The sequence below is a fragment of the Lampris incognitus genome, chromosome 2 (assembly GCF_029633865.1).
Source record: "Lampris incognitus isolate fLamInc1 chromosome 2, fLamInc1.hap2, whole genome shotgun sequence".
NCBI lineage: Eukaryota > Metazoa > Chordata > Actinopteri > Lampriformes > Lampridae > Lampris > Lampris incognitus.
Window position 1 is genome coordinate 115,588,090 of NC_079212.1, and position 17,773 is coordinate 115,605,862.

Genomic DNA, 17,773 nt, shown 5'->3' on the forward strand with positions numbered 1-17,773 from the left:
CTAGGAGACTTGTAGAGGAGTGCTAATAACACACACAGAGTGGGTTTTTATTTTTAATTTTGTGTTTTATTGCAGCCTTGGAGTTCTGTTCTTGGGGTCATGTTGGGTTCTGGACTCATGTTATTTGTAAATTTATGCTGTATGGTTCCAAAGCAGTGTTTAATTTTGTGGGGGGGGGGAAGGGGAGGTAAAGACAAGTGTAATAATTGTACTGTTACAGATTGAAGATAATCATCTGTTATTCTTTAAGATCAACTTTATCTTAATCTTTAGAAAAAGGGAGATGTACCGATAGTGGCCTGTAGGGGCGCTATACAGCTACTGCCTGTATGTATGTGCAGAGACCTGCAAATAAAGTTCAGTTATAGAAATGGCGACCAAGTGTGTGCGTGCTCAGTGTTACAGTCTGTTAAGACCAAAGTGCCTCCTGAATTGCATCTAAATTTTATAGTGTGCGTAACAGTGGGCATAGAGCTGACGACAGAGACAAGCAGTAAAGAGACTGCTGGGAACAGGACATCTCCATTTGTGCCCAAAGAGGAGTGTTCTCTAGGTCGGGCCAGTAGGGAAGCTTCTGAAAATTACATGCGCAATAGTAATTAAAAAAATTTGGAAGGGCCATCCCATCTTTCGACTTAGGCCATTGGAGATAGGCTTTCTTAATGTGCCGTGGTTTGTTTCCCCATAGAAAGGAGGATATAGTCTGGTCTAATTTTGTGAAGAAGCTTTCCCTAATAAATACTGGGATATGTTGGAAGAGGTATAAGAATTTGGGTAGGACAAACATTTTGATAAGGTTAATATGGCCAGCCAGCAATAGGGGCAGAGTGGACCAACGGCTAAAACCTTCTCTACAACGTTCTAATAAAGGTAGGAAATTGTCCTTGAAAATATGAGGGAATAATTTAGTGATGAAAATGCCCAAGTATTTAAACCCACTATCCCTCCATTTAAAAGGAAAGAGTGAATGAGGCATTCTTGGGCAATCTTGTGGCAATTGAGTTTATAGGAAAAAGTTTGCTTTTCTGAAAATTCAGTTTATACCCTGAAAATCTGCCAAACTGCTCCAGTATAGACATAATAGTAGGAATGGAAGAGGTTGGATTAGATATATACAAGAGTAAGTCATTCGCGTACAAGAACACTTTGTGGGTTAGCCCACCTCTCCTAATACCCTCAAACCCTGCTTTACTACGAAGCCAAATAACTAAGGGTTCAGTGGCAGTCGCAAATAGCAGTGGGGATAGAGGGCAACCTTGTTTCGTGCCACGTTTGAGAGGAAAGAAAGGTGAGTGTAAGTCATTGGTGATAACTGAAGCTACAGGGGCTGAATATAAAAGTTTAATCCACAAAATAAAATCTTTACTAAACCCCATTTTTCCCAGAAAAAAGAAAAGGTAAGTCCACTCTACCCTATCAAAGGTCTTTTCTGCATCCAACGAAAGGATGAATTTGGGGGATTCAGAGCTTGGTGTATGAATTAGGTCAAGCAATCGCCTTGTGTTAAAGAAAGAATGCCTTCCTTGGATAAAGCCTGTTTGGTCAGTCGACATCAGGCCTGGGACCACTTTTCAGAGATGGTTAGAAAGGACTTTGACTAAAATCTTTTGGTCCACATTCATAAGTGAGATTGGTCTCCTGCTTCTACAAAGAAGTGGGTCCTTATCCTTCTTAAGCAACAAGGAAATAGAAGCTTGGTATAGTGTTTCTGGCAGCCTACCATTCAAAAATTACTCGTTACACATGCTTTGTAATTCAGGGCAGATAAGGTGGGAAAATGCTTTATAAAATTCCACTGTATCAGGCCTGGGGGACTTGCCATTTTACATGGATTCTATGGCTTGTTGGATCTCAAGAAGTGAAATTGGTCCACCAAGGCTGCCGGAAAGCAATTTATCTAGTACAGGGTAACACATATTGTCAAGAGGATTGTTGTGGTCCCAAACATCTGGGGGGAATTCAGAAGAGTAAAGATCAGAATAGAAGTGTAGAAAAGTATTGTTTATGTCTCTTGTGTCTGAAAGAACAACACCGGTGGATGATTTTATTTTAGTGATTCGCCTAGAAGCTGAACGAGCTTGGCATGCAAGAAATTTACTCGCTGTGTCTCCTGACTCAAAAATACGTTGTCTAGATTTGAGCAGAAGTAATTCAGCCTTACTGGTTGATATCTGCATCTCCGTGTGGTACGGCAACTGCACTTCAGTAGACCAGAAAGCTCTGCAGCGGATCGTCAAGGCGGCCCAGCATATCACCGGTTCGAAGGGGTCTGAGCATCAGCAGAGATCCCACCCACCCCAATCATGGACTGTTCTCCCCCCTGCGCTCTGGGAGGCACTACAGGAGCCTCAGAGCCCGCACTACAAGGCTCAAAAACAGCTTCTTTCCACAAGCTGTTGCCCAACTGAACCTGGCTACCCACTGAATGTCTGTAGATATTTTTAAATATTTTGTACTCCAGCTCTCTTCTAACTTATTTTTAGCTTTTGGTCTTCATGTGTGTATATCTTATATTGTGTTTGCTGTGTCTGTCTTGCACGGTTTGGTGAAGCCACAGCCCTCATTTCATTTTCAACATGTGCCTGCACATTGTTTTTAATGACAATAAATTGAATTGAATTGAACTGAATTGAATTGAAAACATATCAAACTCAGCCCAGAGGTGAAGACGTCTATTATACTGAGCAGAGGTTGGAGCTGTTGCATACTGATTGTCTAGTTTAAAAATTTCATCAGAGATCTCAGACAGTTTGACTGCTTCTGAGTTTTTGGCATATGAAATATAAGAGATTATTTGACACTGTAGGCAGGCTTTAAATGCTTCCCACACAGTGGATTGAGAGACATCAGGGGTTTCATTAAGTTAAAAAAATAATCCAATTTGAGAGGTAAGAAACTCCTTAAAAGTATTATCGGACAGCATTGGGGAATTAAAGCGCCACTGCCTTGAGGGAGCATAGCTTCTAGAAAAGTTGATCTCCATAGAGGTAGGGGCATGGTCCGATATAACAATACTGTGGTACCTGCATGACTTAAGCTTTGATAAAAGTCTATCATCCACAAGAAAAAATAATCTATCTGCGAGTATGTCTGGTGTGGGTGGGAAAAGAATGAGTATGCTTTGGTTGATGGGAAGGTGAACCTCAAGGTCAGTTAAGCTCAGCTGCTCAGCATGGGAGGCCATAACCTCAGCAGAGTCAGAACGGACTGCGTGTTTAGTAGATGACCTATCAAGAGTGGTGTCTTGGACCATGTTAACTCTGCCCCCCCCAGTTAAAAAACTGTTGTCAGGACCTGGTAATGTAGAAAAGAATTTGGAAACAAATTGACTGTCATCCCAATTAGGTGCATATACGCAGGCAAGGACTACAGGGATGTTTTGGATGAGACCTGATACAATAACATAGTGGCCATTGGGGTCAGCAGTGGAGCTGAGTAGTTCAAAAGCAATGTTTTTTTCCGAATTAAAATTGCAGCACCCCTGGCTCTGCCATTAAACTTGGAGTGGAATAAATGCTCAAACCATCCCCTTTTGAGCCTTAGAACCTCTGAGGTGCACAGGTGTGTATCTTGAAGAAAAGCTATGTCAGCCTTCAAATGTTGCAAGTGGGACATTATTCTGTTTAATTTAGTGACCTTGTTTAAACCCTTGACATTCCAAGAAACAAAGCGGATACTACCCTGAGTAATGTTTAAATTAGTCATTTTGGATGTGGAGGAAGTCATGTTCAGTATATTTTCGTTGCAACCAAAGCCATATAGTAGCTACACACACGTGAGGAAGAAGCGGGAAAAAAAGAGTTAATAACGATAAAAATAAAAAAATACTCTGCCCCAAGTCCCACCCACCCACCCACCCCAAGTGCCTTCCCAATTAAGGCATCCTGAACTCAAAACCCCGTCATAACAAACACTTGTGCAGGTAACACAATTGTTCCTTGTCATGAAACTAAAATAATAACTCCACTGAACAGTTGACAAAAGTAGCTTGAGTTTAAATGTAAACCCTCATAGCAACAGTCAGTTCTATTCTCAAGTGAGGGGAAAAAATAGTTGATGACATACCACTAACACAATCTGAATAAAACAAATGCAGCCAACTTTGTAAGCAGCGAGTATTGAAAATTAAGTATAAAATAGATGAAAACCGATTTTTTTTTACAAGCTGCTACAAAATATGGCGCGGGCCACGTCAACAGAGGCCCCACGGAATATGTATAAACCTTTGTTACGGGTCTTAGATCGCACGTCGCTGCCATCTGTTGGAATCTAGGTAGCGCTGCATTTCCGGCTATATGTCGCTGCCAGGGCGTTGTACCCCGGATGTTGTTGCTCTCCGACCGGGATACAGAATGGTTGATCAACCATACAGAATATATCAGCACACATGACTCGTCTAATTGAACACTGAAGCAACCTTGACCATTTCTAAAATGGCAAGACACAAAGCAAATCACATAGTAAGTCGTGCTCTCCAACGAGAAGAAGAATAATTAAAATGTGGCCCACAAACTAAATAAAGGCAGCCACTGACTGAATATGATCAATAAAAGTTACACCAAAAAGTGCTGCTACAGATTAACATGAGTGTCCCAAAATTGTATAATAGATAGAAGAAGAAAAATTCCCTACGCAGTACACACAGCCAAAGCCAAGATGTACCTCTCCTTAGGTAGGCTACATTATCTGTTGTCCCGTCGTTCGGTCGTAGGTTGAATTGTGGTCTGGAAGAGGAGAAGCGCCGCGTCGGGATTATCAAAAGTGTGGACTGTTCCCTGGCAAGTAAACCATAGTTTGGCAGGATGGACCAGACCAAACTTCGCGCCGGCTTGGTGGAGTAGTGTCTTCACGTCCTTAAATTCCGCTCTGCGTCGGGCCAGCACTGCAGAATAGTCCGGGAATATATATATCCTTTTCCCTTTGTATGACAGCTGTCCACGTTCACGGGATGTGCGGATAATCAGCTCCTTCGTCTGGTAATAGTGCAGCCAGCCGCACCAGCATGGCTCTCGGAGGTTTGCCTGGGGGCGGTTTGGTGCGATGTGCTCTTGTCTATAACCGGCGTGTTGGCGAGTTTCCTCGCCCAGGATTTCCTTCAGGAAGGGGCCTGTTGTAACTTGTCTTTAGTTAGAATGATTACACATTTTTGGGATGCAGCATTACTGTTTATTATTAACTTATCAATTCACATATCGAAGCTACCATTGACGTGACATCTCTGGTGTGCCAGGTCTTCACAGGAGAGAGATAAGAGAACTGATAACAGGTAAGTATATAGCTCATCACTTAGGGTCGTACGCTCGCCTGTGGCGTGGGGGTGGTACTGCAGGTAATTATCTCACGATATCACCCCCCCCTTAAGCTTAACCTAACCAGGTGACCTTTGACATCCCATTTTAACTTTCAATTCTTCAAGAATACTGCAATGGCATAACTTCAATTTCTTTTAACTCTATTAGGCACTTAACTGTCACAAAAACAAAATTCAAGCATTCTACAATATTATACTTCAAAATTAAACATTCACGTCTTTTTTTTTCTAATTAGGAACGTGGGTAGACTACCAGCCTTCCAGTGAGATCAGAGAGCATCCTTGCTCTGTTTTTATCTCACTACTATCTCACAAAATCTTTCAGATGAACGGGAGCCTTCCTTGCCCTGCCAGAGCAGAGTAGTTCAGATGGAGGCTCTGCTCTCATGTCCGGCAGTATGTCAGCGGGAGATTGTTCAGGAACTCCTTCAGGAGCGGTCACTCTCTCATTGACTGGAGTGGTGGCAACAGAGTCCTTAGGCAAGGCCTCAGATGCATGTCCTGGATCTTGTAAGCTGGTTGACTCTGTAGTCCACTCAAACGCAGTCGTGTCATTGATTGTCATTGCGTGATGCTACCTGATTTGGTTGACATGTCATCTCATTGCGTGTCCATTTCCCATCTGTACTGTATATGAGACAGGTCCCGTGCTTCTCTCAATGACTACAGGTATCCACGTTGGTCCGTGGCTGTAGTTTCGGACATACACGTCATCCCCAGGAGAAAAACTCCGCCACTTGCTGTGTGTCATGTCGTTCTTTCTGCTTGAAATGCTTCTGACAGATCTTGGTTTTCACATCTGGCAGCAGCAAATCCAGTGTGGAACGTAATCTCCTGGCCATGAGTATTTCAGCTGGTGACAAGCCCGTTGTTGTTTGTGGTGTGATTCTGTAGTTAAACTGGAATCTGGCTAGTCGTGTCTCCATGGTGTCTCCTTTCATCTATTTCATTCCTTCTTTGAATGTTTGTACTGCTCTTTCTGCCAGGCCGTTCAATGCTGCTGAGTGGAATGGGGCGGATGTTATATGCTGTATGCCATTCTGTTGCAGGAACGCCTCGAAGTCCGCACTTTTGAAGCATGCTCCATTATCGGATACAAGCATCTGGGGCAAGCCATGTGTGCTGAAGCACTGTCTGAGCTTTTCGATTATTGCTTGACTCGTTGCTGTGCTGGTAGGATACACATCTATCCATTTAGAGTGTGAGTCTACAATAACAAGGAACATCTTCCCTAGGAAGGGGTCTGCAAAATCGATGTGAAGTCGGCTCTACGGCATGTCAGGCCACTCCCATGGCAGAGACAGTTTGCCAGTGGGGGCGTGCCTTGGTGTTGACCCACTGTCCCACCCCCAGGGTGGGATCACTATCCTGCGCTGCTTGCCACTCCTGCTTGTCCATTGCCATCAGCCACACCTCCTCTGGCTCAACCTGCCACGTGGTGGACACTTGGAGGATTGCTCTGTCTCACTCCTCTTGGCGCTCACAGGGTCTGCAGTCCTTGCAGGGATGAAGGGAGAGGGCATCTGCATTGTTGTGCAGGTGCCTGGCTCGGTGCTGGGTCTCGAAATCGTAGCTCTGCAGCTCCGCAGCTCCGCAGCTCTCAGCTGTTGGCTCTGCTGAGGGTCCAGCCCTTCACTGCTCCGCTGATACAGATCCTGGATGGCGGCAACAGTGTCCAGTGAGGGTGTCTGAGAAATGGTAGCCTCGATGGGGGTCGTCGTCATTGTTGGTGGGCCGGGCAGTGTCGTCATCATCTCAGGTGGCAGTGGTGGGGAAAGTGGGGGTGGGGGCGGCAGCGGCGTAGTGACAGGTGGAGTTGGCTGGATGTGGATACGTCCCACCTTCCTGGATGGCGCCGGAGGGCCAGGGTCTCTATGCCGAGGTGAATGGTATTACTCAACACATCGACCAGAGCCCCCCAGCAAGGCAGCAAGTCCAGCCCAATGATGCAGGGGTCTTGTATTTCAGCCAACCAAAACTTGTGGGTGGCTGCCGCTTTCCCTGCCTGCACCTGCAGTGCTCTCTTCCCCAGCATGCCGGTTAGTTCCCCGGTCACAGTTCTGATTTTACAGGTGGTGGGCCTCCAATCTGTCTCTGGCAGCATCCCTAGACGCACAATGGAGATGGTGCACCCTGTGTCCACCAGGGACCAGCAGCAAAGGTAGAGGCCATGTGCGTGGCCCACTCTGCCGATCTGGAAAGAGTTCTCAATGGGGAATATGGTTGGTTGGCTGGTTGGCAGTCTCCCTGTGGTGCCACCCCACTCTAGTTTTCCGACTGGGGAGCGCTTACGGTGTCGTGGTGCAGGGACAGGGCAGTCACGGGCCCTGTGCCCCGCTTCTCCACAGCGGTAGCATGGATCATTAGGCGTCCAGGGTCTGAAGGGTGGTTGGCGCCAGCCTGGTTGCTTTCGGCGTGGTGGCGGAAGAGCCTGGCAGATGACCCCTCTTTCGACGTCTCCCTCATCTTTGTGGACCTCAGCCTGATGCACTCGGGGTCTTGGTTGGTTGTGTGGGGCCATCACAGCCTCCACCCTCTCTGCCTCTTCCAACGCAGTCTTGAAGGTTGTAGATGCCATGATGCGGAGGTGCTCCTTCAACCTCTCTGGCGTGAGCTCCTGGATGAAGGCACTCAGGGCTAACTCTTCACGAGCTGCTGGATCAAAGGTGGGGTAGCCACGATGTGCAAAGAAGCGCACGTCTGCTGCATAGGTTCCCAGGGTCTCGCCCTCTTGGTGGCGCCGGCTGCTGAGGATAGAGCTCTTTCTGAAGAGCAAGCCACTTGAGATGCACATATGAGCCAGATACAAAATTATAAAGCTTCTGCAGAAGAGAAAAAAAGTTAACTGCATCGTGCACAGATTTTACAGCGTCAACAAGAACTAAGTTCAAACAATGGGCATTACAGTGCACATAAAAAGCAAATCTTGCACTACTTTTGATCCGTGCAGCCACACCAGAATGCTTACCACTCATAACCAAAGCACCATCATACCCTTGCCCCCACAAGATTATTTCTGTAGTCTAGTCCATGTTTTTCAAGGCAATCAATAATCATTTTTGAGAGACCTGCAGCATCTAAGCTTTCAGCAGACTTAAATTGTAAAAAGCTCTCGTGGATGGTCCCGTTGTAATAGTATCTCACAACTAAAGACATTTGTTCCTTTTTCTTCAAATCTTTTTTTGCATCTGCAATTACACCAAACACTTTATTTGATTCCACTTCTCTCATTATTTCACTTTGTACCATATCAGCTAATGTCTCAAGAACTTCATTCTGTATTAGGTGGCTTGTGTACTTGGCATTGCCAGTTTCGTTCATCCTCTTCTCTATGAGAGGGTCATGCTTTGCTATTTCTTCTAAGATTGTTAAAAAATTGCCCTTTTTGTGAGAGTCATCATCAGACTCTCGATGACCTCTCTGCGCTATATTTTGAGTGGCAGTTAATAGGAGCACATCTGCAATAGTTTTCATGTAAGTACAGTTTTCCTCAACTTTCTTTATCCAGTCCTCCTTTATAATATCCATGATTGAGGAGTTGCTTTCTCTGGCCCTTTTATGTTGATTCCATGCATACATTGCATTAATATGATGGTCTGCCTTAGAATGTAGCTTAAAACTAGAATCTTTGAACAGTGCCTTTTTCCAGATACAAAAGCCTGAGTTTGATGTGAAGGCAGATTGAGGTGCATTTGGCAGCGAAAAATGCCTACAGGCAAAACAATAGGTTGAATTTTGACAAACAGAATAGTCAACCCATGGATTTTCTATGTACCAAGAGCTGTTAAAACCCCTCTTCCTTGTGCCATGCAGCGTCCTAGGAAATGACATCAAAGATCGCTGTACAGGACCCTCGTCTCTGGATCTTGATATGTCTGGAATAGACATTAAACAATGTGTCATATCTCTATGGAAATGTGTAGTTGAAGAATCAACAAGATTGCATACCAACAGCTGCCAACTAAAATGTGTAGTTTTAAAGTAGAGGCCTACCATTGGGTCCTCCTAGAACAGCGCTCCTTGATGCAGTTGCGCTTGGAAAGGGCTTGATGTCTCCCTCAGAAGCAGAGGTCTCTGTGTCATCATTAACACACGAACCATCAGTGTGTAATCACAATACAAATGCCACAGCCATTAAAACAAAAACACAAGAATCAACATAGTGAAGTGAGGCTCAATCTGACAAAAATCAACTATTGTTGCTAGTTGAAACTAAACTTAAATTCTCAACTGGGCATGTGACTGGCTGTCTGGTAGGTGCTCTGACCTGATGGTGGAGGACTACGCTGCTGGGCCTATGAAGCCTGACTACACTGACTCTCAGAATTACTATCCTCAGGTAGGGAGTTGCTCTGGGGTCTGTTGGTTATGCAAGGGCTGGGGTCTGTGACCACCTGATCTGATTTTTTCTTTTTTATAAAGATATCTGAAATCCCCTTTCTCCTCATGACTTTTTTGACCCTATGCAAAAATAAGACAGTGGCATTAGCTCTGGAGCACATTTAACCATCTGAAATAATCAGGGACTAATCTTACCCATCCCACATAAATCACAAAATTAATTCTGATATAGCGCAGTTAATACATAATATATGATATTTCAGTAAAATTGGGTAATATTTATGATGGATGGTCAAGATTAGCTTTGGATTGTTTCAGATGGTTAAACGTGATCCACAGCTAATGTTGATGCTGCTGTAGTAGGCCATGTTGAGTAACGCTAGCTAGCTATAATTTCTCAGACTGGTCTTAATCATCCAACATAAATATCACAAAATGTACTATGATACAGCGCAGTCAATACACATTATATGATATTTCACTAAAACCGTGTGATATTTATGTAGGATGGTCAAGATTAGCCATGGATTGTTTCAGATGGTTAAAAGTGCTTCACGGCTAGCTAACGTTAATGCTGCTGCAGTATAGGTAAGATTTTCGCTAGCTATAATTCATCTAGAGCACATTTCCCTTTTTGAAACAATCAGACGCTAATCTTAACCATCCCACATAAATATCACAAAATAACCTAAACCCAATGCAAGTTTTATCGAAAAACTTACTTCAACATGGGTTGTTCTTTCACATAGATCCCGTTGTGTGCAGTGGCGTGAACTCTGGAAGTACTGTCCTCATCCTCGATATTAAAACGCCGCCAGCGAATTAAATTTTTGGGTGGCACCTGAGGTGGCCAATCAGATATCAGGGGTGGCACGTGCCATCCTGGCCACCTATCTGGCTCCGCCAGAGTGTATTTGTAGGAAATATAGGAAAGTTCAGCGGAGAGACCCGAACATGTCCTCACTCGGTCATGTCAAAACTGGAAGTCCGATACTTCATTTATTAAACTGTTCACGCAACGCTTGCATAAACCCATCGTGGACTCTTTTATAAACAGCTATGGCAACATGACCGCAATGTTTGTTAAGGAGGCCTCTGAGCTCGGTCCAATTGCTGGGTTGACTGACTGCCTTCTGCCATTTGGTCAAACAAGCCACTGAAGCCAGCAGATTGAATTTTGAGCAGGTTAGGTTTTCCAGCAACTGGCGCCGATGTACTGTCACGTTCAGCGACTGCTGTTATTATTACCAGTAGCAGTAATAATAATATAACGATCACCATAATAATATCAGTATATTCATGTGTAAAAAAATAGATATTATCAATGTAATGACAATTAAGATCTAAGTATACGGCTGTATGGATGAGTGGTATCTTAACCCAGATAAAGAGCTATCATATTCAAAAGTGTAAAAAGTGCGAGGGGCAGTAAAGGATCTGTGGAGTGTTTCAGAGACCTTTGAATTAAAACAGGACTAAACCTTTAATTCAAACTCCGTGTTCTCCGTCTCCCAATTGTGCTTACCTGCCTCTCACAATAGGTGTTTCTGAGACCCGTGCACCACAAACAGACAGAGGGGAGGGAGTCCCAGTCATTCTTCGCTCCTGTGAGCAGTGGAAGCGGGGCAGTAAATGAAGCACAGGGGACCCATCTGTTAGGACAGGGCTGAGACTCAGCTGGCTCTTCTGGTCGCAACGGGACCACGAGAAACTCTCAGTGGCTACTATCACTCACACACTCACACACACACACACACACACACACACACACACACACACACACACACACACGCACGCACACACGCACACACACACACACGCACACACGCACACAAACTCAAGCCTCTGCATTTCCAATGAAGTCATTGTCAATTATGCAACATGTAAATACAGAGAAACCTTTGAAATGCAGAAACAAATAACAAAAACACAAATAAACACATTTGAATAATGCATTTATTGTCTGCATATTATTGAACCTGTCTCCGTGCCTGCTGCCCAATGACTGCTGGGATAGGCTCCAGCATCCCTGCGACTCTGAGAACAGGATAAGTGGTTTGGATAATGGATGGATGTCAAATACGTATCTACAAACAAACATTGGCCAATGAAGACCATTGGGGTATTCAAAAGGGATACGACAGATTTTATTTATCTGAAAAGGTTGCCCGTGAGACACAAGAAATATATATCATTAGAAAGTAGTGTGGGAATTGGGAATTTGTAACATGGTCAATGATGTGCAATGCATCGGCTTTATGTATCCAGAGGAAGTTGTGCCCGGAGGCGTAATGGGCAAGACATACATCAGGGAACCAACCAGCTGCCGTGACTTTGTATGTATATATATATGTGTGTGTGTGTGTGTGTGTGTGTGTGTGTGTGTGTGTGTGTGTGTGTGTGTGTGTGTGTGTGAGTCATAGCAAAGCTTCCAGAAATTCTCCTCAATCAAATTAATTTCACTTCAGGCATTAATGTGCTAATCAGTTGGAGGCTCCAAATATTTGCACGCGTGTGTGTGCGTGCGTGCGTGTGTGTTTTGATTTAACTCTTGTGTTCTGCATACTTGTTGACACCTGTTATACTGTTAGGCAGAGTAAAATATATTATTGAAAATTTAAAGCAATAAAAAAATAGCAACAATATACTATATTTATCTCAGTTTCAGACAATAACATAATACTTATGGTTATTTTTTCAGTTCCCTCAGCCACATCACACTTAACAATGAGAGTGTCGTTCATTTTGTGTGATAAAGATGTGATTTATTTAAAAATATTAAAAATCCATACGAATGAAGACTCTGCGGAAAGGAATCTTGGTTTTATCGTGAAGAATTACGATAAAAAATGGTTACATCCCATGTTACCTCCGGCTTGGTCGGGCATCCCTACAGACACAATTGGCCATTTCTGCGGTTGGGAAGCCGGATGTGGGTATGTGTCCTGGTCACTGCACTAGCGCCTCCTCTGGTCAGCCTATTTGGGGGGGGGGGTAGCGTGATCCTCCCACGCGCTACGTCCCCCTGGTGAAACTCCTCACTGTTAGGTAAAAAGAAGCGGCTGGCAACTCCACATGTATCGGAGGAGGCATGTGGTAGTCTGCAGCCCTCCCCGGATCGGCAGAGGGGGTGGAGCAGCGACCAGGATGGCTCGGAAGAGTGGGGTAATTGGCCGGATACAACTGGGGAGAAAAAAGGGGAAAATTCCACACAAAAAATGGTTTCATGCAAAAGACTATTGTGTTTATTGTTTTGAACTGATATTCTAGATTGTGTTTCATCAAGGTGTATTTAAATACAATACTATATACTATTGGTGAAGAAAGCGGGAAGACCTTATATTTTAATGAAACACTATGGGAACAGATGGCCTCTCAGGGTTTGCAAAGTAGCAGTGTTGCAATCCAGTAGTGTGTGTGTGTGTGTGTGAGAATCCTTATGGACCAGGTGTAAGCAGCAGGGGATGAGGGGTTGAAATTGGGGTAGATGGGGGTAGGTTCGTGGGTCGAAAGACATTTTATTTTGGTATTTTGTTCTGCAGCATATTGGAATGTGTGTCCAGTCAAAATATGCTGCAAAATGATTGAGCAAAAGACAAAAAGAATACATGTGTGCATATGCATATGTGTGTGTGTGTGTACGCGTGCATGCGTGTGTGCACCTGTAAGTGCAAATGTAGAGTTGCAGGTAGTGTGACAGTAAGTGAAATCACCTTTCAGTTTCATCGTTGCCATGATCTGTCTGTTTTCATCTTAAATTTCGACCCTTTCATTACTCTAGTCAATATGACAACATGACTCAGACCTCTCCCTAACACTATTGGTGTGATGAAACTTTATACAGGGGGTGTATCTTATGTCCTCAATGACAATCTTATTTCTAACATTTTCTTCACGAAAAATAAGCTAAGCATGTTTAATTTCAGATTGAAAAAATATTTCATTGTATTGTTGTTATCACGAAAGGCTGGTCAACTCAAACTACTCAAACACAAACCCATCCACTGTCACCACTTATTGCCCTATAATTCATTTCTACCACATTATCTATTTAATCCTCTCCCCCTGATCTCTCCATCCCTAATGCCTTTCTGTATCTTCCCAGCCCAATGCCCTCCTCTTATCTCTCTCTCTCGCTCACCCTCCCCAGCTGTATGTCTAGTGCTGGGCTGCATGATCTTCCCAGATGGATGGGATGCTGAGGTGATCCGGGACATGTGCGGTGAGGAGACAGGGAAGTACACCCTGGGCAACTGCTCCATACGCTGGGCCTACATCTTGGCTATCATCGGCATCCTGGATGCCCTCATACTCTCCTTCTTGGCCTTCGTGCTGGGCAACCGGCAGAACGACTTCCTCCAGGAAGAGCTCAAGGCTGACAACAAAGGTAAAACAAAAATTTGGGCAAAAGCCCCAAGCATTGATTTACAAAACTGAAGCAGACTAATTCTTAAAGCTGAAATTCATGTCACCTCCCTCCGGCAGCACAAACTACAAACAAATTGACAGCTAGTGGCTGTAGTGGGCACCATGCCACTGGGATGCTGAGATCTGTAACACAATGAATATGATCAGCACCATTAAGAACATTATGCAAGTTTCTCAAATCCATTTAAAACAGCCTAGTATAACCCGATCGTAAAATTTCAACAGCAGTATATGAAGACTAGAAAGTGTCTCCAAACTGGGTGTCCGGGTAGAGTAGCGGTCTTTTCCGTTGCCTACCATTGCCAGTTCGAATCCGTGTTACCTCCGGCTTGGTCAGGCGTCCCTACAGACACAATTGGCCGTGTCTGCGGCTGGGAAGCCGGATGTGGGTATGTGTCCTGGTCACTGCACTAGCGCCTCCTCTGGTTGGTCGGGGTGCCTGTTTGGGGGGGAGGGGGAACTGTGGGGACTAGTATAATCCTCCCACGTGCTATGTCTCCCTGGTGAAACTTCTCACCGTCAGGTGAAAAGAAGCAACTGGCAACTCCGCATGAATCGGAGGATACATGTGGTAGTCTGCAGCCCTCCCTGGATTGGCAGAAGGGGTGGAGCAGCGACCGGGATGGATCCGAAGAGTGGGGTAATTGGACGGGAACAATTGGGGAGAAAAAGTGGAAAAAATCCAAAAAACAAAAACAAAAAGAAAGTGTCTCCAACCATGGTAAAGTTGCCAGCTGGTATTATTATAACCTGACTCCATAGTTCAGATGAATGACATAACAATTTATTAATAGTGAAAAATCACAGCTTTCAGCTTTGCAAAGTAAAACTCAGAGTAGTAGAGTATGGTGGTGGTATGGCATGACTATAATGTTGTATTGATGTAATTAATCTTCTGGAAATGTGCTGAATAGACCACCTGAACCCTTTCTGTAAATTTTTGCCCGGCCATTGGGACTCATTCAGTATTTGAGACTGGCCAATTTTTTGGAACCTGCCTTTTATTTGAGAGTTTATGGTATAACAAATTACACTTGCAGATAAATTAGAAGACACTGGTTTAACTTTGCTGCTTATTTTCAGGCACTGCTTGCATTTAGGATCAAGGCTGCACCTAATATTGCCATTCCACTGCCTGGAGGAATAATTTGCGTTGAACGCTGCATGGAAACAAAAACATGTATGAAACCGCGAGCACCGACTGCCTGACTGGCAGCAAGATACAAGCAAAGGGTCAAGTTAAGGGCCTCTCTATTGCTTTGGATTTACATCATGGTGTCAAACAGAGCATGAGTAAATTATCAAGTTAGCCAAAGGGGGCAACACTGATACTGATAAAGGATATGATGTAATAATCTTTTGTGCCATACTTCACACAGAGGCAAGCAAATCAATGCTCTTGCCCATGTACTGACATACATTTTTAACCTATCAGTGGGACATCAGGCATTGAATCATCTGTTATGAACCCAAATATTTGCATTCTGAAGACCTCACTGTAACCACATTTAGCAAATGAAATCCAACAGCAGAACAGGTCCTAGATAGCTGGTGTCCTGTCTGTGCTCCCAACAGTTTTCCCTTTCTCACTGACATCTTCCCTTTGCAAAACATGCCATGCAAACACGAGACAAAAGAGACATATGATTGTGTGTGCGTGCATGTGTGCGCGCGCATGTGGTTGTGCACACTATCATGGAAATTTACCTGTAAACACCGTAAATTTACCTGTAACACTCATAAATAATTACACAAAGACACTGATGGTTGATGATAAAAGACATTTAGTACTGTGCAATACACAGAAAAGACAGGATAAGACAGGACAAATAGTATTGTACCATACGGAGAAACCTAATCCAACCATGGGCCCGTCAATGTATTTCTGTAGTTATCTTCATTATGTAGCCCGTGGAATTAGATACCACACAGGACACAATTACTTCCGGGGTTCTTGTAGCTTTAATTTTATTGTTTGAACCTTCGAATGCAGATCGTTTTACTGAGTGCATAAATTCCTGTGTCTTTCGAGCAAACAGCTCATAAATGTTCACAGATGTGGCAAGTTTAACAGAAAAGATTTTAAAAGGAAAATAATAAATACAAAATACGGTGCAAAATACGGCAGTGGACTATGTATGTTAAACAGGGTTTAACAAAGACATGTGGAACTTCCTGAAGATCGCGCAACTTCTCACTCCGTCAGTCACCTTTAAACAGAATTAAAATGCATATAAAACCTTTACATTTCCCTTACTACCCAAATACAATGGCATGGTGTGGCTTTATGCACGCCAACATTACATTGTCATGCCTGCAATGGCGAACAGTGGTCGACGGCTCGCGCCCAAAATCACCGAACATCAACTCCAGTAGCGTCTAAATCAAACCATCTTGTCAAATTACCGACACACAATATTGTTTGGAATAATGTTACAGGTATATTTCACAAGATATTTACCCCTACTTACTACGGAGTCAGAGCACCGTCACACCGCAATCTTCAGGTGGTTCACACAAGAAAAAAGAAAGAATACCCAAGATGCACTTGGATAACTTGCAGAAAGAGTACCCAAGATGCACTTGGATAACTTGCACGGAGTTACAATAAAAGTCCGCAACACTGCCACTTACTGGTCAAAACCTGCAATGACAACCAAAACTATAAAAATACACTCACAATCTGCTTCACAATTTAAATACATCAAATGACATTTTACATGGCTTGACAGTGTAACAATTACATATATTAACAGTTAAACTATACTAAATTTAAGTGGAAAATCATTTAACATATTTAACAGATTTACCACCCGGCTACACTTGTATTCCCTTCCAAGACAAAGAAAGGCTTATCCATTGCTCAATGTCAAACCATACATTTTCCTATACCTCACACCATAGTAGGTCAGTTCAAACATCTGGTCATCGCCAGCATGGAGAATTACAAGGGACTGTGAGCCAAGCAGGGAAGATGGGAGAGAAGACAACACCCATCCCCCATCACAAACATTCCTCACCCGCCACTGGAGAGTTCACAAGACCTTTCTTTAAAGCACATTTGACCCACATAGTATAGAGAAACAAATACACAATGAATAAATTATAACTCCTTATGCTTCATGCCAATTTTCCTTCTCAACACATAGTTCTTCTATATCACCAAACCACTAATAATGCTACTGCACATGACTGCAGCCACTTTTCCCGAGCAAAGCCAATAAACAGCTGTCTCCAGTTTCTAAAACCAAAAAAACACTTGATACATACATTTATCATGCCCAAATGCTGCCACACTAATAAGCTGATATAGCAGGCATGGAGATGGATATAGCTGTGATTCACACCCACAACAGTCAGTCAATGGGCAGAGCATGTTCAGTCGGGAAACTCTTGCTGACCCAGTTAGCCTCACTTATTAACCATGCACCAATCCCAGTCTAAAGGGTGGGCTACATAAAGAGGTAGTAAACCTTTTATTGCAGTTTTTTTTTAGCTGAAAACAAGGTTTTTCTCATGGATATTATTTATGCAAGAATCAGACAGATTCTAATGAAAAATCACAGTGACAATGTAATATTATTCATACTCTTTATTCAATGATTGAATTGAATTGAATTGAACAATGATGGACAGGGAGAAATGGAAATGGATGATCCGCTGTGGTGACCACTAACGGGAGCAACCGAAAGT

At 43.6% G+C, this 17,773-nt stretch overlaps 1 protein-coding gene across 1 annotated transcript in view; it reads left to right on the forward strand.

The window, feature by feature from the left end:
• lhfpl4a (LHFPL tetraspan subfamily member 4a) overlaps positions 1-17,040 on the forward strand; it is a 79,846-nt gene extending 62,806 nt beyond the window's left edge. Inside the window, exons 2-3 of the mRNA XM_056301343.1 lie at positions 13,803-14,039; positions 16,985-17,040. Of these exons, the coding sequence (XP_056157318.1) occupies positions 13,803-14,039; positions 16,985-17,040 (293 nt within the window). The remainder of the gene's footprint in view (positions 1-13,802; positions 14,040-16,984) is intronic.
• The last annotated feature ends 733 nt before the right edge of the window (positions 17,041-17,773 follow it).